Source organism: Mobula hypostoma, chromosome 12, assembly GCF_963921235.1.
Source record: "Mobula hypostoma chromosome 12, sMobHyp1.1, whole genome shotgun sequence".
Taxonomy (NCBI): domain Eukaryota; kingdom Metazoa; phylum Chordata; class Chondrichthyes; order Myliobatiformes; family Myliobatidae; genus Mobula; species Mobula hypostoma.
The window spans coordinates 14,399,107-14,424,629 of record NC_086108.1 but is presented as its reverse complement, the minus strand read 5'-3'; the positions used below and the strand labels follow the sequence as shown (position 1 = coordinate 14,424,629).

Sequence of the window (25,523 nt, the reverse complement as noted above, 5' to 3'; positions counted from 1 at the left end):
AGGAAGACATCTCCCTCGTCCTAGAATGAAAAGCCTCATCCTGAGAGCAGATGCGGTGGAGACGGAGGAATTGCGAGAAGGGGATGGCGTTTTTGCAAGAGACAGAGTGAGAAGAGGAATAGTCCAGATAGCTGTGAGAGTCAGTAGGTTTATAGTAGACATCAGTGGATAAGCTGTCTCCAGAGACAGAGACAGAAAGATCTAGAAAGGGGAGGGAGGTGTCGGAAATGGACCAGGTAAACTTGAGGGCAGGGTGAAAGTTGGAGGCAAAGTTAATAAAGTCAACGAGTTCTGCATGCGTGCAGGAAGCAGCGCCAATGCAGTCGTCGATGTAGTGAAGGAAAAGTTGGGGACAGATACCAGAATAGGCACGGAACATAGACTGTTCCACAAACCCAACAAGAAGGCAGGCATAGCTAGGACCCATACGGGTGCCCATAGCTACACCTTTAGTTTGGAGGAAGTGAGAGGAGCCAAAGGAGAAATTATTAAGAGTAAGGACTAATTCCGCTAGACGGAGCAGAGTGGTGGTAGAGGGGAACTGATTAGGTCTGGAATCCAAAAAGAAGCGGAGAGCTTTGAGACCTTCCTGATGGGGGATGGAAGTATATAAGGACTGGACATCCACGGTGAAAATAAAGCGGTGGGGGCCAGGGAACTTAAAAGCATTGAAAAGTTTAAGAGTGTGAGAAGTGTCACGAACATAGGTCGGAAGGGATTGAACAAGGGGTGATAAAACAGTGTCGAGGTATGCAGAAATGAGTTCGGTGGGGCAGGAGCAAGCTGAGACAATAGGTCTGCCAGGACAGGCAGGTTTGTGGATCTTGGGTAGGAGGTAGAAACGGGAAGTGCGAGGTGTGGGAACTATAAGGTTGGTAGCAGTGGATGGGAGATCCCCTGAGCGGATAAAGTCGGTGATGATGTGGGAGACCATGGCCTGGTGCTCCTTAGTGGGGTCACGATCGAGTGGTAAATAAGAGGAGGTATCCGCGAGTTGTCGCTGTGCCTCGGCAAAGTAGAGGTCAGTACGCCAGACTACAACAGCACCCCCCCTTATCGGCGGGTTTAATAATAAGGTTAGGATTAGTGCGGAGGGAGTGGAGTGCAGAGCGTTCCGAAGGAGTGAGGTTGGAATGGGGACAAGGTGCGGTGAAGTCGAGACGGTTGATGTCCCGTCGGCAGTTAGCGATAAAGAGATCCAGAGCAGGCAGAAGTCCAGAGCGGGGTGTCCATGAAGAAGAGGAGGGTTGAAGACGGGAGAAGGGGTCATCAGTGGGGGTGGAAGAGTCCTTGCCGAAGAAGTAAGCTCAGAGACGGAGACGGCGGAAGAAAAGTTCCGCATCATGGCGAACACGGAACTCGCTGAGGTGTGGGCGAAGGGGGACAAAGGTGAGGCCCTTACTGAGAACAGAGCGTTCTGCCTCCGACAGTTGAAGGTCGGAGGGGATGGTAAAGACCCGGCACGGATGAGAGCTGGGATCAGACGGGGGAGGGGGGAGGCTGGGGGTGTCAATGGAGAGGGGAGGGTTGGGGTGAGAGGAAGGTGGAGCTTCTGAGGGCCCAGGAGTTGATGGTGGGATCTGAGGAAGACGGGGCTGCGGAGTGGTGGTGGGGGAAGGGGAGACGGGAGTCACAACAGCAGCACATAAAGACCCGGCCTGGAGTTCAAGGCTGGAGTCGCAGTTGGTGATTGCGCGATCGCTGTGAAGGTGTCCGTGGTCGTTGCTGGAGTCCGGGTTTTGAATATGCCCTGAGGTGTTGGAGCCGCCGAGATCAATGGCAGAGGCCGCAATCTGAAGTTCATGCCTGCTAACGTCGGGGCCGGCAGGCTCTGGATCCGGAGATGTAGGATCTTGCGATCTTTGCCTAACATGACAAAGTCAAAAAAACGGCGATTGCAGGCGTGAATCCGACGGAGGATGAAATAACGGGTAGGACCATTACAGACGGCGAAGAAAGTGTCCCGAAGGTGTGGAAGGGTCTGGGATAGGGACACTTATAGCTGTTTTACAACTTCTTTTCAAACTCTGTTGCCCATGATCTTGTCATGAAGAAACAGAGAGAACTGGAATCAACTGCACAGCCCGCAGAGTTGAAGAAATTGTCAGATACATGCTGGGCATGGCAGTATACAGCTTTGTGAGCTATAAGGAAATCACTCCCTGCCATTCTAGCTACACTACAGGATATTATGTGACAACCAAATGCACGGAGGAAAACGGAGGCCAGAGCTGTAAATGGACTGATTGACGAGCAGTTTGCTTTACTTCTCACTCTGTTTGAGGATTTATTCTGAGTCACCAAGTTCATGTCAGCCCAGCTACGATCTCCCAGTTTGGAGCTTTCATCCGCTGTGGACTTGGCTCAGTCTGTTATTGATGCACTCTCAGCAAAACGGGGAGAGGAATCATGGAGTGAAATTCAGGCAAGAGCTTGGGACCTGTGCGTCAAGGCCGGTATACAGAGCAGACCACATGAAAGGAGACAGGCCCAGCCACCCCGCCGCCTAAATGATTTTGTTGTTGAGGCCCAAACTGAACGCACACCTGTCACATCCTCTGATGACCTTCGCAAGCACTGTTTCTATCCGGTTATAGACAGACTTCTGACTGAAATGAAAAGACGGTTCTCAGTTGAGACTGGGGGTGTTCTGACTGGAGTCTCAGCATTGAGTCCCAAACACAAGTTCTTCCTAGACAAGAATTGTCTTTGGCCAATGGCCCAATACTATGGAGTGACTGAAGTGAACCTGACTGCAGAGCTACATCAGGTTCAGCGTCTGCTGGAAACAAAACAAAAGCAAGGACAGACAGTGAATGACACAGTGGAATTTCTAGCTGTAATGAGACCCTACTGTGATGCATTTATAGATTTATAAAAACTAATCTGCATATCACTGACTCTGCTTGTGACATCTGCCTCATGCAAACGGAGTTTCTCTTGCCTCAGACGCCTCAAAAACTACCTAAGGAATAACAGCGGCGATGCTCGGAACAGCAACTTGGCCCTGTTGGTCATAAACAGCCAGAGGACCAAGGCACTTGACATCCAGAAAATCATTGATGCTTTCGCCACCAATCACAACAACAGACAGATTGTGCTTCTCTGAAAACATCAATGGTGAATGCAGTCGATTTTTTAAAAATTTGGGCCTAGACTAATGCTGATTATAAATATTATCTTGTGGTGGATACCCCACAGTTCTTATGTTTCCTGCAAATCCTAAAATATTACATTTACTGCTATTAAGCCTACTGGTTTTGCTTAGACTTCCAAGCGGCGATTCTGTTGATTTTTGTTTTAAATTCAGTAACCGAAAAAAATGAGGTATTGCATGGTCAGAGTATGGTTTGTCCAACTCCTGGTAAAGCCTTGCATCTGTTGTTTGCCTTATTTGACTTTAATAATGGTGTGTCTTTTGGCATTGTCTGTCTATGTAATGTGAATAGCAGTGGACATTTTGGATTAGTGTTGTGTTTTTCAGTTGAAAAGCACACATTTGACGCCGATTGCGGGGTTGGTGTGTGATTCATGTTGTGCGCTGTGGGTCGGATGCTCTGTTGGTTTGTTTGTTTATGCTCTGTGTAGCCCGGGTTGTCTCCGATGCTGTTGACACTGTCACAGTTCACTTCTATATTAGATCTATCAATTGCTGTTGCTTGTGAATAAACAGAGGCATTTATAGTAGGCACATAATGCTTGAAACTGACTTTTGAATGCCACGCGTCTAGCCTTGCGAATACATATTACCATACAGTACATCCCTCAGCACCATCACTGAATAATTCAGCCCCACTGTAGCACCAGCAAGAAAAAAATCTCTGGCGCTACCAGTGCTCATAGAATATAGAACACAGATCAGTACAGCACAGTACAGGCTCTTTAGCCCATGATGTTATGCTGACCTTTTAACCAACTCTAAAATAAATCTTACACTTCCCTCTCACACAGCCCTCTATTTTCTCTTTCATCCATGTTCCTATCTAAGAGTCTCTTAAATGTTGCTAATGTATCTGCCTCCACTACCACCCTTGGCACCATATTCATTGCACCTACCACTCTCTATTTAAAAAACTTACCTCTGACATCCATTCTATACTTACCTTAAAATTAGGTCACTTCATATTAGCCATTTTCACCCCTGGAAAACTGTCTTTGGCTGTCCACTTTATCTATACCCCTTATCATCTTGTAAAACTCTGTCAAGCTACCTCTCATCATCCTTCGCTCCAGAGAGAAAAGCTCTAGTTCACTCAACCTCTTAAGACGTGCTCTTTAATCCAGGCAGCATCCTGGTAAATATCTGCATCCTCTGTAATGCTTCCGATACTGAGACAACCGGAATTGAATACGATACTCCAATTTCCCCATTTCCTTAACTTCCTTCAATTTAGATTCTCAAGTCACAGAGCATGACAGCCCAAGAACAGGCCCTTCAGCCAATTTAGACCATGCCAAGCTGTTATTCTACTGTCCCATCCACCTCCACCTGAACCACAGACATTCATTCCTCTCCCGTCCATATACTTAGCCAAACCTCTCTAAAATATTACAATCAAGCCCACAGCCATCACTTCCGCTGGCAGCTCACTCCACACTTGTACCACCCTTTGAGTGAAGAGGCTCCCTGTGACGTTCCCTTTAAATATTTCACCTTTTACCCATAAACTATGACCACTAGTTTGAGTCTCACCCAAGCTCAGTGGAAAGGGTCTGCTTGTATTAACCCTTATCTACACCCATCATAACTTTGTATACGCCTATCCCTTCATTCTCCTATGGTCTGGGGAAAAAAAGTCCTAACCTATTCAATCTTTCTCTGTAACTAGCAACATCCTTGTAAACTTTCTCTGCAGTCTTTCAGTCTTATTGATACTTCCCCTGTGTCACCATAACTCACACATTACTCCAGATTTGGCCTCATCACTGTCTTGTCCAGTTTCAACATAACGTCCCAACTCCTGTACTAAATACTTTGATTTATGAAGGCCAATATGCCAAAAGTACTTTTTGCGACCCTATCTACCTATGACGCCACTTTCAAGGAACTATGGGCCTGTATTCCCAGATCCTTTTGTTCTACCACATTCCTCAGTACTCTAACATTCACTGTGTAAGACCTACCCTGGATTGTCCTCCCAAAGTACACCACCTCACACTTGTCTGCATTAAATTCCATCTGTTTTCTCCACAGTAAAAACTGAAGTGAAATATTCATTAAAAATCTTATCTATTTCCTTTGGTTCCATATAGATGTTCATATTCTCTCCCTTGCTACTTTTTTAATCTTAATATACCCAAAAAACCTCTTAGGACTTCGCTTTTCCATGCCTGCCAGATCCTTCTGATATCCTGCTTTTCCTCTCCTAACTTCTCTCTTAAGTGCTCTCCTACACTTGCAGTCATCAAAAGATTTATTGGTTCCCCAATTGCTTATTCAGTGTATGCCTTTCTCTTTTACTTAACCAGGTGCTCAATATTTTTTTTGGGCCAACTAATTTACCCTTCAGCCTAGCAGGAACATGCAGGCCCGCAACTCTTGATATTACACCTTTAAAGGCCTCCCACACGACAGACAGTCTTTCCCTGCAATCCTGTCTATTATTATACCTTTCATAATAGACTCCTGATCTTCCCAGTGTTCAGTTCACTGGCCTATTGTTAATTTTTTTTTCTTTTTTCTAGACATTACAGAGAATGGTGTGAAAGACAAAAAAAAATCCAGTGAGCGGGAGTTCTGTAGGCAAAAAAAAACACCTTGCTAATGAGAAAGGTGAAAGAAGAATGGTCAGATGGGTCCAAGTTGACAATAACTCAATTAACCATATGTTACAACAGTGGTGGACAAAAGAGCATTTCTGAACGCACAACATGTCAAACCTTGAAGTGGATGGGCTACAGCAGCAGCAGACCACAAACTACACTCAGTGATCGGTACCTAATAAAGTGGCCATGAAATGTATATTAACAATCTCCATGTCACTGGGACTGTTCAGGAGGGTATCTATTATTTCTAAGGCCACATCCTTGTGTATTCTATGCTGTGGATTCAATTCCATTAATTTCCCTCATTTTTTTCTTTGTTTTGTAAGCTCCCCCATCCCCTCTTTCTCCTTCTCCACTTGCCCATCAATCACTGTCCTCTCCTAGCCGATTCCATTATCTTCTGTTCTTTAGTCACCTCCACCTATCATGCCCTAGATTCTGTCACTATTCCCATTCTCCTCTCATCCATCTGCTATCACCTTCCCCCTCACTTGCGTCCATGACAGCTCTTGTTTTTTCCCTATCCCCTCATCACTCGTACTGGCTATCTCCATACTATCTGTCAATCCAGCTGAAGGGCTTCAACCATTGCATTGATGTTGCCTGCCTCGCTGATTTCTTCCAGCACATCCTGTGTTCTGGTCTTCATTTCATTGTCCACATTATAATTAACCCTGTTTCTAGCGAGCTAAATTTGTTTGATTGTTTTCTCTTCCAATATGGAATCCTTGAACAACAATGTTTGTGGGACAGTAATTGGATTAATTTTACTCAATTACATTGTGAATAAGGGCAGCGAGTGGTATCAGTACTTTCAGTGTTTCAGGGCAACATATGGTGTCTGACAGGCCACTGCATGTGAGGAGGCTGGTGTTTTCACTGAACTTGAGTGAGCAATGAGTGTGATTACTGAGCTCTTCTTACATTGGAATAACTAAGGTTGCAGCCAATCCTTTGTATCTGCAGTAACTCAGCTTGTCAAACCTTTTGTGTGTTACTGGAGCTCTGTTCTATTGATCTTTTGTTAATGATTTTGCAGCTAGTTTAAAATTGACAAACATTAACTCATAATCCATTCCACTGAACAACTGCCCCATTATCTGGATCCACTTTGTAAAAATATACAAGAGCACAAATTAGAACATAAGTAAGTTTTTGACGAGAATAGGCCATTCGACCCAATAAAGCTTGCCAAATTCCTACTCACATAGGGTGTTGAAATAACTATCGAGTTTAGATTTGAATGTCTCCAAGGTACTACTCTCAACTACAGAACTGGGTAGTTTGTTCCATGTGTCCACAACTCACTGTGTAAAGAAATGCTTCCTGATAGTAGTCTGAAATCTCATTTTAACCAGCCCCCACTTATGGCCCCCTGTCCTTGATGATGATTAATTTTGAAATAGCAGATGGCATCTACTTTAATCATACCCTGAATGATTTTGAACACTTCTATCATGACATATATCATCTCAGGTTGGAATTGTGGCACAATTAATTAAGCCACGCTTCACGGCTCCAGCAATCTGGAATCTATCTTGACCTCTCATGCTGTGTATTCTCTCTGTGACTACATAGTTTCCTCCCACATCTTAGTGATGTGCACACTGATAAGTTATTTGATCACTAAGTTCCCTATAGAGTGTGGGTGAGAGTTAGAATCTGGGGGAGTTGATTGAAATGTGGGGAAAATAAAATGTAATTAGGGCAAACAGATGGTCTGCACCAGAGTCCACTGCTGTGTGATATTATTCTATAACGTTGCTCCATTGTACCTTTGGAAACAAAATTTTACATCTATACCTGTCACAACCGCCATTTCCTGTCAGAAAATGAGTTTGTGCTGTGATCACGGATAGCGTACAAATCATGAGGGTTGACTTGTGACAAATTTACACAGGCAGCAATCTATTTTAGTGCTGTTGATTGAGGGGTAATTGTACGTACAATGCCAGGGAGAACTCCACTGCTCTTCTTTGGGATGCCTTCTCATGCAAGGTCGCATTGTTGGAAGAACCCAAGACCCAGTTCTACCCATCAGGCAATTCCAAAAAGAGTACTATTCCGCAGCATGCTCATGATTTTTGTGCTTACATTTCTTTGACTAAGAACCAACAGAGTCACGGTTCATCATTTCACATACAGAATGCAAAGAAATTCTAAAAGCCATACATTGGCCTCAATTTCAATGTTCTGTACCTTGACACCAACCTTGTCAACAGAAAACTTCCAATACAATTTACTTTATTACTTATCTACAACTCATTTCCAAATTCACATTGGCAAACAGAAAGGAGTATTGCCCCTTTGTCAAACTCAGGCATCGCAAATAATGAAGCATGAAGATTGATTTCTTCTTCCAGTTTAAAAAAATATTCCTTCCCTCCCCTCTTCTTCTATTCCCCACTCTGGCCTCTCATCTCTTCTCACTTGCTTACCACTTCCCGTGGGTTCCTTCCTCCTTCCCGTTCTCTTGTGGTCCACTCTCCTCTCCTACAAGATTCCTTCCTTTCCACCCCTTTACCACCTGGCTTTGGCTATCCTCCTTCCTCTCCCCCCATCTTTTTATTCTGGCATCTTCCCCCTTCCTTTTTAGAGGAATGTTCTCGGCCTGAAGTGTCAACTGTTTATTCATTTCCATAGATGCTGCCTGACCTGCTGAGTTCCTCCAGCATTTTGTGCGTGTTAATTTGGATTGCTAGCATCTGCAGAATTTCTTGTGTTAACAAAGTTAAACTGTCAAACTTGTAATGTAGGAAAGGTGTGAACAAATTAGAGAACAGCAAGATGTCCAAAAATATATACAAAATAAATGCAAGGTAACATGTTCCAATGATGTCGGTTAATGAATAAATATTGACCCAAATGGCTCGGGAAAAGTTCTTGGCTGTCCTATGAAGTAATGTGATGGGATCTAATGTCCACCAAAGAGAGCAGACAGGGCCTTAGTATAATGCTTAATTCAAATGACAGGACCTTACATTGTGTTTCTGGCATTGGACTGCGACCACAGGTAATCTGAGAATTGCAGATAGGCTGGCTGTGCAGCACCTGAGGCTCCTGACAGGTCCTGCAGCTCACATTCCATCCTGACCTCTGGGACTGTCCGTATAAAGTTCACATGTTCCCTCCACCCGGGTTTTCTCTGGGAACACCAGCTTCCCTAACACATCTCAGTAGGTTAATTGGCCTTTGTGAATAACCCCTCATTCAAAGTCAAGCTCATTGTCATAGGCACAAGTACATCATGCACAGATGTAATGAAAAACTTACCTGCAGCAACATCACAGCCGCAGAGCATCAGAGTCACAATGTTAATACAATAACACAAATTGAACATGAACTATATGAGAAATAACATAATTAGGAAGAAATAAAACAAAATACCTTACAATATAAAGTGTGTTGTGCAGGTTAGTTAACAAAGGAATGGTTGAAGGAACGCAGCTTTTCTTGAACCCGGTGGTGTGACACCTCAGGATTCTGTACCTCCTGCCCAGTGGTTGCTGAGAGAACATGGCATGTCCTGAATGGTGGGGATCTCTGATGATCGATTTTGTCGTCTTCTTAAAGCAGCACCTCACGTACATATTCAGGGATGGTGAGGAGGGATGTGGCTATGATGCGCTGGCTGACACCACTACTCTCTGCAGCTTGTTTCATTCCTGCAGAAAGCAGTGGACCCTATTGTAGTGCAATGGCAAGAAAGCATCGGGGGTAGGTTGTTATGCACAAGTGAGGAAGTGTAAGTTGCAATGTACAAAGGAAATGGGAAGGTGTGATGGTAGGAGAAATGGGACTGATGGGCATAGATAGGGTGAATACACAATCTTTTTCCCAGGATTGAGGAATCAAGAACGAGAAGACATAGGTTAAAGTGAGAAGGGAAACAAGCTCTAAAAACTACCCTACGATCCTTTGATGCATCAACTTTCCCTTGGGCTTGAACACATGCTGCATATATCGTAACCTATTTAATCTGTGACAATGCAACAGTTTGTACTTGTCAAGATTAAATTCCATCTGCCACTGTTCCACCGAACTCTCTAGCTAATCATTATTGTTCCCTAAGATAAAATACCTCTTCACTGTCTACAATACCACAAGTTTTTGTGTCATCTATGATCTTGGACATGAATATTGTAGACCCACCCAGCTCATTAATTTGTTTTGCAAACATTGTACATCCATCACCAAACACTGATCATAGACCTTCACAAAAACAACACTTCAATATCACACTCTCTCTCCTATCACCAAATTGGTTTTGATCAAATTTGAAAGACCGCCCTAGATCTAGCCTTTTGGATCAGCCTACCAGGAGAGAATTTGTCAAATGCCTTGCAAAAGTCCATATAGACAACATCAAGACAGTGCCCATATCAATATATTTTTGTTACATTTTCAAAAATTCAGTCAAATTAGTGAGACAGGATTTCATATCAACACAGTCCCGTCTTTTGAAGTGTGGATAGTTTCTGTCCCTGGAATAGTTTCGAATAACTTCAGCACCACTGATGTAAGACTTGCTCAACTCCTCCCTTGGAGGGTCAGACATCCTGAGCCAATAGGCTGGTCCTGATTTATTTCATAATTTACTGGCATAATTTACATATTACTATTTAACTATTTATGGTTCTATTACTATGTATCATTTATGGAGCAACTGTAATGAAAACCAATTTCCCCCGGGATTAATAAAGTATGACTATAACTATGACTATGAGTTGCAGTTATCTGGTTCCATATCCGCTTTGCCTGACAGGGACCTGGGTTCAATCCTGTGCTTGCGTACCACTCCGTGGGGTTTACACATAGACCATAAAACATAGGATCATGTTCCATACTCCCACCATCCTCTGAGTGAAGAAGCACCCCCTCATGCTCCCCTTAAACATCTCACCATTCATCTTTAACCCATGACCTCTAACCGTAGTCTCACACAACTTCAGTGTTAAAAAGCCTGCTGGCATTTAACCTATCCATACCCCTCAAAATTTTGTACACCTCTATCAAATCTCCTCTCAGTGATAACCGGAAGCCATTGATGACCGCGGAGGTGCGTGCGCTGATGAGGACCCATGACTCCGCCTTCAGAGCAGGTGACAAGGCAGCCCTAACAACAGTGAGGGCCAAACTGTCCCGGGCCATCAGAGAGGCAAAGCGTGCACATGCCCAGCGAACCCACAGCCACTTCCAGGACAGTGGCGACACGCGGCGCATGTGGAAGGGCATTCAGGACATAACCAACTGCAGGACATCATCACCTGACTGTGCGGGTGATGCCTCCCTCCCAGATGCTCGTTGTGAGGCGGAAAATGATGTGGCGGCGAGGAAGACCACCCCTCCTCCAAATGACCAGGTGCTGTGTCTTACCGTGGCTGATGAGGAGAACCTTGTGCAGGGTCAACCCGCAGAAGGCTGCTGGACCAGACAATATTCCTGGCAGAGTGCTTAGAGGATGTGCAGACCAGCTAGCAGATATTCTCACTGACATCTTTAACATCTCCCTGAGCAGCGCCGTCGTTCCTGCGTGCTTCATCGTCCCTGTGCCAAAGAAGTCTTCAGTGTCCTGCCTCAACGACTATCGTCCCGTTGCACTCATATCCAACATCATGAAGTGTTTCGAGAGGCTCGCCATGAGGCACATCAAGACCCTGCTGCCCCCCTCACTGGACACCCTGCAGTTCGCATACTGTCCCAACTGTTCAACAGACAATGCCATTGCCATCACCCTCCACCTGGCCCTAACCCACCTGGACAAAAAAGATACATACGTACGAATGCTGTTCATAGACTTGCTGAGCCTACTGAGCCTGAACACCTCCCTCTGCAACTGGATCCTAGACTTCCTGACTGGGAGACCCCAGTTAGTCTGGATCGGAAGCAGCATCTCCAACACCATCACAGTGAGTATGGGGGCCCCCCAGGGCTGTGTGCTCAGTCCACTGCTGTTCACTCTGCTGACCCATGACCGTGCTGCATCACACAGCTCGAACCACATCATCAAGTTTGACACGACCATGGTGGATCCCATCAGCAAGAACGATGAGTCAGCATACAGAGAGGAGCTGCAGTGGCTAACGGACTGGTGCACAGCCAACAACCTATCTCTGAATGTACAAATCAAAAGAGATTGTTGTTGACTTCAGGAGGACATGGAGCGACCACTCTCCGCTGAACATCGACGACTCCAAGAGCACCGAATTTCTTGGTGTTCACCTGGCGGAGAATCTCACCTGGTCCCTCAACACCAGCTCCATAGCAAAGAAAGCCCAGCAGCGTCTCTACTTTCTGCGAAGGCTGAGAAAAGTCCATCTCCCACCCACCCATCCTCACCACATTCTACAGAGATTGTATTGGGAGCATCCTGAGCAGCTGCATCACTGCCTGGTTCGGAAATTGCACCATTTCGGATCGCAAGACCCTGCAGCGGATAGTGAGGTCAGCTGAGAAGATAATTGGGGTCTCTCTTCCCGCCATTACAAACATTTACACCACACGCTGCATCCGCAAAGCAAACAGCATTATGAAGGACCCCACGCACCCCTCATATAAACTCTTCTCCCTCCTGCCATCTGGAAAAAGGTACCTAAGCATTCGGGCTCTCACTACCAGACTATGTAACAGTTTCTTCCCCTAAGCCATCAGACTCCTCAATACCCAGAGCCTGGACTGACACCAACCTACTGCCCTCTACTGTGCCTATTGTCTTGTTTATTATTTATTGTAATGCCTGCACTGTTTTGTGCACTTTATACAGTCTTGGGTAAGTCTGTAGTCTAGTGTAGTTTTTGTGTTGTTTTACGTAGTTCAGTGTAGTGTTTGTATTGTTTCATGTAGCACCATTGTCCTGAAAAACATTGCCCCATTTTTACTGTGTACTGTACCAGCAGTTATGGTCGAAATGAAAATAAAAAGTGACAACTTGACTTGACTCAGTCTTCTACATTCTAGGGAATAAAGTCCTAATCTATTCAAACTGTCCTGACAAATCAGGTTCCCAAGTCCCAGCAATATCATTGTAATTTTTATCTGCACTCTTTCAATCTCATTTACATCTTTCATGTATGTAGGTAATCTAAACTGGACACAATTAGGCTTCACTAACATCTTTTCCAATTTCAATATAACATCCAAACTCTTGTACTCAATCCTTTGATTCATGAAGGCCAATGTACCAAATGCATTCTTTACAAAGAAAAGCTTCCTTTATGTTAAGACCAAAAGGATTGCAAGGAACAAAATTGGTCCTCTGGAAGACCAGGATGGTAATTCATGTGTGAAGCCAAAACAGAGGGGGAGATCTTCAATAATTTTTTTGCATCTGTATTTACTCAGGAGACGAACACAGAGTCTATAGAAGTGAGGCAAAGCGGCATCAATTTCATGGACCCTGTACAGATAACAGAGGAGGAGGTGTTTGCTCTCCTGAGGCAAATCAGGGTGGATAAATCCCTAGGACTTGACAAGCTGTTCCCTTGGACCTTGTGGGAGGCAAGCGCAGAAATTGTCGGGGTACAAGCAGAGATATTTAAATCATTCTTAGTGACAGAAGAGGTACCACGTGGTCCATGTGGTACCAATAACGTGGGCGTGATAGTGACAAGGTTCTGCATAGGGAGATCAGGGAGTTAGGTGCTAAGTTAAAGGGCAGGACCACCAGGGTTGTCATCTCAAGATTGCCACCTGTGCCATGTGCTAACGATAACAGAACGAGGTACATTATACAGTTTAAAAAGTGGCTAAGGAGTTGGTGTACAAGGGAGGGCAAAAGATTTTTGAATCATTGGGCTCTCTGCCAGGGAAGGTGGGACCCGTACAGACAGATGGTTTGCACCTGAACTGGAGGATATTAGTGGGAATGGCTGTTAATGTTACACAGTAGATTTTAAAATAAGAGTTGCAGGGAGATGGGAACCAGAATGCCAGAACAGTTCATGGAGACATTGTGGAGGGCGATGTTGGTAAGATCTCAGACAATGTCAGGAATCAAAAGGTTGAGCTGTGTATTTTTCGTAGGAAAGGCAGATGAACTCAGGGCATGGATCAACACCTGGAATTATAATGTAGTCATTAGTGAGACTTGGTTGCTGGGGGTGGGGGGCAGGACTGGCAGCTCAATATTCCAGGGTTCCGTTGATTTAGATGTGATAGTGTGGAGGGATTAAAGGAGGAGGGGTGGCGTTACTAGTCAGGGAAAATGTCACGGCAGTGCTCAGTCAGGACAAACTGGAGAACTTGACTAATAAGACATTATGGGAGAACTGAGAAATAAGAAAGGTATGACCACGTTAATGGTGCTATATTACAGACCACCCAACAGTCCTAGGGATTTAGAAGAACAAATTTGAAAAGAGATCGCAGACTGTCGCAAGAAACATACGATTGTTATAAGAGGTGATTTTAACTTTCCACATATTCACTGGGAATCCCATTATGTAAAATGACTACATTGGATAAAGTTTGACAAATGTGTTCAGGAAAGTTTCCGCCATCAGTACGTAGAAGTCCCAATGACAGAGCATATGAAGCTGGATCTGCTACTAGGGAATAAGACAAGGCAAGTGATAGAAATTTGTGTAGGGCAACACTTTGCATCCAGTGACCTCAATGCCACTAGTTTCAAAGTAAATATACAAAAAGGTAAGTCTGGTCTGCATTTTGAGATTCTAAGTTGGAGAAAGGCCAATTTTGATGGTATCAGAAATGATCTGGGAACTGTCGATTGGGACAGGTTGCCTTCTGGCAAAGGTGAGCTTAGAAAGTGGGAGGCCTTCAAAAATGAAATTTTGAGAGTTAAAAGCTTGAATGTGCCTGTCAGAATAAAAGGTAAAGATAACAAGTATGGGGAACCTTGGTTTTCTAGAGATATTGAGGCCTTGGTTAAGAGAAAAGAAGGAGGTGCATAGCAGGTAAAGGCAAGTAGGAACAACTGAGCTGTTTATAGAGTACAAGGAATACAAAAGAACACTTGAGAAAGAAATCAGGAAGGCTAAAAGACGGCATGAAGTTGCTCAAGCAAACAAGGTTAAGGTGAATCCTAAGAGATTCTACAGATATGTTAAGAGCAAAAGGATTGCAAGGGACAAAATCTGGTCTTCTGGAAGATCAGAATGGTAATCCATGTGTGGAGTCAAACCAGATGAGAGAGGTCTTAAATACATTGTTTGCATCTGTATTTACTCAGTCGATGGACAGAGTCTGCAGAAGTGAGGCAAAGTGGTATTAAGTTCATGGATCCTGTACAGATTGCAGAGGAAGAGAAGTTTGCTCCCATGAGGCAAATTGGGGTGGATAAATCCCCAGGGCCTGACAAGGTGTTCCCTCGAACCGTATGGGATAAGTGTAGGGGCCCTAGCAGAGACATTTAAAACATCCTTAGCAACAACAGAGGAACCAGAGGATTGCAGGATTGGCAATGTTGTTCTGATGTTTAAAAAAGGCTTAAACAGAAACCAGTAAATTTTAGGTGGTGAGTCTGACAGCAGCTGTGGGAAAGTTATTGGAAGGTATTCTAAGAGGATATACAAGTATTTGGATAGACATGGACTGATTAAGGATAGGTGGCATGGCTTTGTGAGTGTTAAGTCATGTATAACCAATCTTATAGAGCTTTTCGAGCAAGTTACCAGGAAACTAGATAAAGGCAAGGCAACAGGAATTCTGCAGATGCTGGAAATTCAAGCAACACACATCAAAGTTGCTGATGAACGCAGCAGGCCAGGCAGCATCTCTAGGAAGAGGTGCAGTCGACGTTTCAGGCCGAGACCCTTCGTCAGGACTAACGTTAACTTCGTTAGTCCTGACGAAGGGTCTCGACCTGAAACGTCGACTGCACCTCTTCCTAGAGATGCTGCTTGGCCTGCTGCGTTCACCAGCAACTTTAAAGGCAAGGCACTGGATATTGTCTATGTGGATTTTAGTGAGGCATTGACAAAGTCCTGTGTGAGACATTGGTAAAAAAGGTTCAGTCACTCAGCATTCAAAATGAGGTAGTAAATTGTATTAGTCAATGGTTTTCTGGGAGAAACCAGAGATAGTAGTAGTAGATAGTTGCCTCTCCAACTGGAGGCTTGTGACTAGTGGTGTACCGCAGCGATCAGTGCTGGGTCCTTTGTTGTTTGTCATCTATATAATTCTTGATCTGGATGATAATCTGGTCAACTGGATCAGCAAGTTTGCTGATATACCAAGATTGGCAGTGTAGTGGACAGTGAGGAAGGCTATCATGGTTTGCAGTGGAATCTGCATCAGCTGGAAACTGGGCAAAAAAAGAGGCAAATGGAATTTGATGCAGACAAGTGTGAGGTTTTGCACTTTGGTGGGACCAACCAGGGTAGGTCTTACACTGTGAACAGTAGGGCACTGAAGAGTTTGGTAGAACAAAGGGACCTGGAAATACAGGTACATAATTCATCGAAAGTGGTGTCGCAGGTAAATTTCGTTATATAGAAAGCTTTTGGCAAATTGGCCTTCGTAAGTCAAAGTACTGAGTACAGGAGATGGGATCTTATGTTGAAATCGTATAAGATGTTGGTGAGGCCTAATTTGGAGTATTGTGTACAGTTTTGGTAACCTACCTACAAGAAAGATGCAAACAAGGTTGAAAAGAGTGCAGAGAAAATTTACAAGGATGTTGCCGAGTCTGGAGGGCCTGAGTTGTAAGGAAAGATTGAATAGGTTAGGACTGTTTCCTTAGAATGTAGAGGATTAAAAGGAAATTTGAAAGAGCTATGTAAAATTATGAGGGGTATATTTTGGCTAAATGTAAGCAGGCTTTTTTTCCACTGAGGTTGGATGAGAAGTTTAAGGGGAACATGAGAGGAAACTTCGTCATTCAGAGGGTCATGAGAGCGTGGAATGAGCTGCCAGTACAAGGGGTGCATTTGAGCTTGATTTCAATGTTTAAGAGAAGTTTGGATAGGTACAAGGATGGCAGGGATGTGGAGGGCTAAGGTCCCAATGCAGGTTTATGGGAGTAGGCATATTAAATGGTTTTGGCATGGACGAGATGGACTGAAGAGCCTGTCTGTGTGCTGTACTCCATGACTCTATGTCCTATTTTGTCCCTTGCTGTCCTTTTGCTCTTAATATATTTGTAGTAGTCCTCAGAATTTCCTTCAGCTTATCTGCTAGAGCAACCTCATGCCTTCCTTCAGCCCTCTTGATTTCCTTAAGTCCTCTCTTGTATTTCTTATACTCCTGAAGAAAAACAATTTTCCTGCTTTTGCACCTCATTTTTCTTAACCAAGGCCTCAATATCTTTCAAATACCAAGGCTCCCTTTTATTCTGACAGAAACATACAAACACAGAATTCTCAAATTTTCACTTTTAAAGTCCTGTCAAATGTACACAGCTCAGAACATTCATCCCACATGTTCAGTCTTTTAATTCCTGACCTTGTATATAGGCTTAACAACATTTTTCTCCAGAATTGCTCTGCTATCTGTCTTTGCACTCTAGTTCAGAATCAGGTTTATTATCACTGGCATGTGTCATGAAATTTGTTAACTTAGCAGCAGTAGTTCACTGCAATACATATAGAAGAAAACAATAATGAAATCAATTACCATATATGTACATTGAATAGATTAAAAATTGTGCAAAAACAGAAATAGTAAATATTTATAAAGTGAGCTGGTGTTCACGGATTCAATGTACATTTAGGAATCAGATGGCAAAGGGGAAGAAGCTGTTCCTGAATCACTGAATGTATGCCTTCAGGCTTCTGTACCTCCTACCTGACGGTAACAGTGAGAAAAGGGCATGCCCTGGGTGTTAGAGGTCCTTAATAATGGATGTTGCCTTTCTGAGACACCACTCCTTGAAGATGTCCTGGGTACTTTGTAGGCTAGTACCCAAGATGGAGCCAACTAAATTTACCACCCTCTGCAGCTTCTTTCGGTCCTGTGCAGTAGCCCCTCCATACCAGACAGTGATGCAGCCTGTCAGAATGCTCTCCATGGTACATCTATAGAAGTTTTTGAATGTTTTTGTTGACATACCAAATCTCTTCAAACTCCTAATGAAGTATAGTCACTGTCTTGCCTTCTTTATAACTGCATTGATATGTTGGAACCAGGTTAGGTCCTCAGGAACTTGAAACTGCTCACTCTCTCCACTTCTGATCCCTCTATGACGATTGGTATGTGTTCCTTCATCTTACCCTTCCTGAAGTCCACAATCAGCTCTTTCGTCTTATTGACATTGAATGCCAGCTTGTTGCTGCAATCCCACTCCACTAGTTGGCATATCTCACTCCTGTACGCGTTCTTGTCACCACCTGAGTTTCTACCAACAACGGTTGTATCAGCAAATTTATAGATGGTATTTGAGCTATCTCTAGCCACACAGTCATGTGTATACACAGATTAGAGCAGTGGGCTAAGCACATACCCCTGAGATGCACCAGTGTTGATTGTCAGCGAGGAGGAGATATTATCTCCAATCCTCACAGATTGTGGTCTTTTGGTTAGGAAGTAGAGGATCCAATTGCAGAGGGAGGTACCGATAACCTGATTCTGTAACTTCTCAATCAGGATTGTGGGAATGATGGTGTTAAATGCTGAGCTATAGTCAACAAACAGCATTCTGACATAGGTGTTTGCATTGTCCAGGTGGTCTAAGGCCCTGTGAACAGCCATTGAGATTGCATCTGCCATTGACCTATTGTGGCGATAGGCTAACTGCAGTGGGTCCAGGTCCTTGCTGAGGCAGGAGTTCAGTCTAGTCATGACCAACCTCTCAAAGCATTCCATCACTGTCGATGTGAGTGCTACTGGGCGATAGTCATTAAGGCAGCTCACATTATTCTTCTTAGGCACTGGTATAATTGTTGCCTTTTTGAAGAAAGAGGGAACTTCCACCCACAGCAGTGAGAGGTTGAAAATGTCCTTGAATACTCTCGCTGATTGGTTGGCACAAGTTTTCAGAGCCTTACCAGGTACTTCGCCATGGCCTTCCGCCTTGCAAGGGTTCACCTTCTTTAAAGACAGCTTAACATCAGTCTCTGAGACAAAGATCATAGGATCACTGGGTGCAGCAAGGATCTTCACAGCTGTAGTTATATTCTCCCTTTCAAAGTGGGCATAGAAGGCATTGAGTTCATCTGGTAGTGAAGCATCGCTATTGGGTTTCGCTTTGTAGAAAGTAATGTCTTGCAAACCCTGCCAGAGTTGTTGTACATCCGATGTTGCCTCCAACCTCATTCGAAATTGTCTCTTCGCCCTTAAAAAAGTCCTTTACAAATCATACCTGTTTTCCTAGAACAGACCTGAGTCTCCAGCCTTGAATGCCACAGATCTAGCCTTCAGCAGACAATGGTTCAAGCATGGCTTTTGGTTTTGGAATGTACAGCAAAGCTTTGACAGCACACACTCATCCACAGAGGTTTTAATGAAGTCGGTAACAACTGCAGCATACTCATCTAGATTCAAAGATGGATCTCTGAATACGCTTCAGACCCCTAACTCAAAGCAGTCCTGTAAGCACTCCTGTGCTTCTCTTGTCCATACCTTCTTGGTCCTCACCTCTGGTGGTGCAGTCTTCAGTCTCTGCCTATACTCATCGCCTTTGCAACTCTATTTGAAACGACTCTCCTCCCCCCCCCACCCCCGCAGCACTCAAAAACCTCCCCACTGTCCTATCAATACAAGTCCCACCTTCCCTGGAACAGAGCCCAATGATCCAAAACTCCAAAGCCCACCCTCCTACATTATCTGCTTAGCCACAAGTTAAACTGTATGATCTTCCCATTTGTGGCATGGGTAGCAATCCTGAGATTAGCACCCTGGAGGTCTTGTCCTTCAACTTGGCACCTAACTCTCTGAACTCACTTTGCAGGACCTCATCACCCATCCTACCCATGTCATTGGTACCGACATGGACAGCAACCTCTGGCTGATCACCCTCCCACTTAAGAAGGCTGTACATTTCTTTATCTAAGAAAGAACGAGTTGGCATTGGGGAGGGTCCAGAGGATGTTCATGAGTATGATTCTGGGGAACATTTGATGGTTCTGGGCATGAACTTGCTAGAGTTGAGAAGAATGAGGGAGCATCTGATTGAAACCTATAAAATGGTGAAAGGCCTAGACAGAGTGGATGTGGAGAGGATGTTTCCTATAGTGGGCAAGCCTAGGAACAGAGGACACAGCCTCAGAATAGAGAACATCTGAAACAGAGGTCAGAAGGAATTTCTTTAGTCAGAGGGTAGAGAATCTGTGGAACTAATTGCCAGAGCTGGCTGTGGAGGCCAAACCAAGCAGAGTTTGATAGGTTCTTGGTTAGCCAGGGCATCAAAGATTACATGGAAGACAGGAGAAAGGGGTTAAAAAGGATAATAAATCAGGAGTGATAGAATAGTGGAGCAGACTCAATGGGCTGAATGGCCTAATTCTGCTCCTATATCTTGACCTTCACCACTCCCCGATCTCATTCTTGTTTCCCTTGCCATTAACCTCTATTTCCCATTTTAACCCCCTTCAGTCATAGAGCCATACAACAAAATAGCACCAAAACAGATCCTTCAGAAAAACCACGCAATCAGAATCTCTGCCTAGCAAGTCCCAGTGTCCTACATTTGGGCCATTCCCCTCTAAGCTCATCCCTTCATGTATCCGTCCTAGTGCTCCTTAAACGCTATTATTTTACCTGCCCCAAACACTTCTCCTGGCAGCCTATTCCATATGCTCTCCAGACTCTGCATGAAAAACTACCTCTTGGGTCCCTCTTAAACCTTTCCCTCTCAGTCTAAACCTATACCTTTAACTTTGGTCTACCTTATCCTGGGAAAAGAATGTCACCATCCACCTTATTTCTGTCTTTCATAACTTCATATATTTCCATAAGGTCATCCTTCATCGTCCAACATTCCCCGTATTAAAGAACTAGCCTCGAAGAGTCAGCCATAGAACACTACAGAACAGATGCAGGCCCTTCGGCCCATCTAGTCAATGTCAAACCATTAACATGTCTAGTTCCATTGACTAGCCCCCAGCCATAGCCCTTCATACCCCTCCCACCCATGAATCTAACCAAATTATTTTACCCTTGGAGTATCTTAACTCTACCTATAAGGTTTCTACATCCTCCGATCAAATGTCATCTCTTCATAAGGATTTGATTTCATTTTTAACCAACAGAGCCTTCCCATCCATTCTGCCTCCTTGCCTGTCCTTTTGATACAATATCCTTTGGATGTTAAGCTCCCTAGAATTATCTCTGTTCAGCCATAACTCAGTGATGCCCACAACATCATACCTTCCGATGTCTTATCGCACTATAAGATCACCTACCCTATTCTGTACACTGCGGGCATTCAAACATAACAGCCCCAGTCCTGCATTTATCATCCCTTTCAATTTTGCCTCCAAGTTACACTTCAGCTCATCCCACTGATTGCAATTTTGCCCTGTTATCTGCCTGTCCTTCCTCACAGTCTCACAGCACACATCATCTACTTGTATACCACCTGCCCCATCCAACAGCTCTATTACTTCCGGTTCCTATTCCCCTCCACAACAGCTCTACAAAACCTGCTTGCAAGGATATAGGTACCTCTCGGGTTCAGATGTAACCTGTCCTTTTTGTACAGGTCATACTTTCCCCAGAAGAAATCTCAATGATCCAGAAATTTGAAACTCTGCCCCCTGCACCAATTACTCTGCCACACATTCATCTGCCAAATCATCCTATTCTGCCTCCCCAGCTGGTGCGTGGTACAGGCAGCAATATGGAGATTACTATCCTGGAGGTCAAGCTTTTCAGCTTTATAACTAACTCCCTTTTTTCTCTCTTCTGGACCGCCTCCCTTTTCCACTTAAGTCGTGGTACCAATATGGTTGCCCTTTCCCTCTCCTGACAACGACTTCGCTATAGCTTCTAAGTCTCACCTCCTCATTCTCCTGTATTACCCAAGGGTCATCGAGTTGCAGCTCCAGTTCCTTAACATTGTCTTTAAGTAGCTGCAGTCCAATGCACTTCACGCAGATATTCACAGTTACCAGGGAGACTGGAAGTCTTTCAGAGTTCCTACATCTCACTCAAAGGATAACTCTGGACTCATTCTTGGTGCACTACCCATAGACTAACAAACAAAGAAAGAGAAAAAAAAAACTTACTAGAAACTTACTTAGAACCTCCACCTGTGCTTTTCTAGGCCTGTTGAGCCGAAGCCAGTCCACTCAATGGACCATCTGAAAAAACACCACACATTATGCCTGAAAATGTGGGTTTCTCACAGATGGTCCATCTCCTCTGACATCATCAGGATATGTGACTGGCCTAAATTACCACATGATATAAGCAAGTGGCAAAAGGAAGTTATGAGGCAGATGAATAAGAGTAAAGTGTAGGAATATACAGAGATAAAGAGAATGGATTGATGACAATGGAACAACATAACAACTTCTGACCAACACAAACAAAATGCTGGAGGAACTCAGCAAGCCAGGCAGCATCTATGGAAAAAAGTACAGTTGACGTTTCAGGCCGAAACCCTCTGGCAACCCTTCAATCCTGCCAAAGGGTTTCAGCCTGAAACATCAACTGTACTTTTTCTCCCCCATAGATGCTGCCTGGCCTGCTGAATTCCTCCAGCATTTTGTGTGTGTTGATCGGATTTCCAGCATCAGCAGATTTTCTCTTGTTTGTGGTTTGATAACAACTTCTGACATTGCTCAGACGTGGGCCTGCTCGGCCAATTACCCTTATCCAACAAAACACTTCCACTTTATCCCACTTACATTGTAGAGGATGGTGGTCCATCCCTCCATGGTAATGCACTGGAAGACAGTCAGTAGTGCAAACAGGATGTTATCGAACTGAGTGATGCCATCATTGGGTCCGATCCAGTATGAACACAAAGTGCCATTTGGGCAGAGACGGGCTGGCTCCTGAGTGCCACAAGGAAATTGAAAGTCCAGTTCTTCCGCTGCTGTAAACGTTAATCAGAAAAACACATTAAACAGGACTGAAATAAACTTTCCACGATAACACATCATGAAACACTAACAGAAGTAGTACTGTACCATTACACAGGTGGTCATAACAGTATAGTGGATAATATGACAGGCGTTTTACACAAGCAAAAATGAAGTAACAACCGTGCTGTCGTGTTTTTATGCCTTTGCTTTGTCTGCCTCCGTGTATCATTCACCTGCCACCTTCTCCCAACTCCACCCTACCGAACATTACCTGTCATCTTACATACCTCCTCAGTCCACCCAATACCTCAGACTCCTGCCTGACCACACCCCTCTCCTCTTCATACCAGCCTTCTCCCTCTCACTCTCGTTCCTGATGCTGAGTTTCAATCCGAAACGTTTATAATTCCTTTGACCCCATAGATGCTGTTTGACCCTCTGAATTCCTCCAGCAATTTGTTTGTTTGTGGTCTCTCATGTTTCCAATCTGCTTTGGTGATGCTCATTGAGGGATACCCCAGACACAAGATAATCACCCCACTCAGAATCATAGTTGTGATGATACAAGAGTCTATTCAGTGCATCACATTGTACCAACTTCTTATCTTCCATCCCCGCTGGTCCTCTTCCCGAACTCTTTCCTTACAGCTCAAGAAATCACTCTTTGACAAGTGACCACCCAATTCCCCGGTGAAAGCCCCAAGTAATGATGTCATGACAACAACTGTTCCCTCAAAGTCAGGAAAACTAAAGAGCTGGTCATTAACTTCAGAAAGCATCACAAAACACACACCCCTGTTTGTATCAATAGCACTGAGAAGCAGATATCTGTGAGCTTTACGTCCCTAGGTGCAATCATCACCGAAAGCTTGTCCTGATCTAATTAGCTCCACACTATGGCTAAAAAGGCACATGAGCACCTCTACTTCCTCAGAAGCCTAAGGAAATTCAGCATGTGCCCATCGACCCTCACCAGCTTTTATAGATGCATCATAAAGAGCATCCTATCTCGACGCATCACAGTTTTGTGTGGCAACTGCTGTTCCCAAGACTGCAAATAACTGCAGAGAGTTGTGGTCACAGCTCAGCACATTACAGAAGGCAGTCTCCTTTCCATAGATTCTATCTACACTACTCACTGACTCGGTAAAGAAGCCAATATAATAAAGGAACCCTTCCACACAGGTCATTCTCTCTTCTCTTCCCTCTCATTGAGCAGAAGACACAAAAGCCTTACACCATGTACTATCAAGCTCAAGAACAGCTTTTATCCCATTGTTATATAACTACTGAAATGTCCCCTTGTATGATAAGATGGACTCTTGACCTCAGAACCTTCTTTGCTATGACATTGTACCTTATTGACTGCCTTGCACTGTACCTTCTCTATAACTGCAACACTTTACTCTGGATTTTGTTATTACTTTTCCCTTGTACCATCTCAACATACAGATGTTATGAAACAATCTGTATGGATGGCAAGCAAACCAAAGTGTTTCACTATACATTGGTCAATAAGATAATAATAAAGCAATAAATACTTCCACAGTCAGCCATCAGTGAATGCCAAGTTTCACCCTCCCCTACCCCACATTCTGCCACTCATCATGGCCCCTAGACCCTGAAACATCTGCTAATGGGAACAGCTCCCACCTACTTGCCCTTTCTCCACCTGCAATGATCTTCCACTTCCACACTTCTATCAAATTGTCCCCTTGATTTATGTTGTATAGAGGTCTACCAGATCGGGTTTACAGCTGAAATCTCTCATGCAGCAAAGACATTCTATTAAATCCTTCCTCTTCTTCTTCTTCTTCTTCATCTTCTAGCATGGATTTGTTGTTTATTTCCATTTAAGAGTAAGGTAACAATTCCTCTGAACAATGGTGCCTCTGGGGCACATTCCCTCAGTATTGTCTTGATAACGCCATAGCTTTTCACCAACAGTGCTGTGCCACAAGGCCCTGACTCCAGGACTTGAACTCAGAAAAGAGTGCCAATCCATTGGACATGGTGTGCAATGCAGAACAGTGTTATACACAGAACAATAAAAGATACACATGCAGAAATAGTCAATGCTATAAGACCATAAGACATAGGAGCAGAATTTGATCCATCATGCCTGCTTCACCACTCCATCACAGCTGATCTACTTCCCTCAAAAAAACCCATTCTCCTGCCTTCTGTCCGTAACCTTTCATGCCCTGATTAATCCAGAACCTATGCATTAAATACACACAATGACCTGGCCTCCACAGCCACCAGTGCCAATGAATTGAACAGATTCAGCACCCTCTGGCTAAATAGATGTCCCTCTATACTGAGGCTGTGCCCTCTGGTCCAAGACTCCCCACTCTAGAAAACATTCTCTCCACATCTACTCTATCTAGGCCTTTGAACATTCAATAGGTTTCAATGAGATCACCCTCATTCTTCTAAATTCCAGCTAGTTTTAAGGTGCTTGGAAGCAGGTACAGAGGGGATATCAGGGATAAGTTTTTCACATGGAGAGTGGTGGGTGTGTGGAATGTACTGCCGGCGACAGTGGTGGAGGCGGATACAATAGGGTCCTTTAAGAAATTCTCAGATAGGTACATGGAGCTTAGAAAAATAGAGGGCTATGCACTAGGGGAATTCTAGTCAGCTTCTAGAGTAGGTTACATGGTCAGCACAACATTGTGGGCCAAAGGGCTGTGGATTTCTATGTTCTATGTTCTATGTACAGGTCCAGAGCCATCAATTGCTCCTCATACGGTAACACCTTCATTTCCAGAATTGCTTTCATGATCCTCTTCTGAACTCTCTCCAAAGTCGGCATATTCTTTCTTA

General features: G+C 44.2%; 1 protein-coding gene across 1 annotated transcript in view; it reads right to left on the bottom strand.

Moving 5' to 3' along the window:
* Positions 1-25,523, bottom strand: part of LOC134354620 (probable voltage-dependent R-type calcium channel subunit alpha-1E) — a 484,959-nt gene that overhangs the window by 358,766 nt on the left and 100,670 nt on the right. Inside the window, exon 5 of the mRNA XM_063063634.1 lies at positions 22,515-22,705. Within this exon, the coding sequence (XP_062919704.1) occupies positions 22,515-22,705 (191 nt within the window). The remainder of the gene's footprint in view (positions 1-22,514; positions 22,706-25,523) is intronic.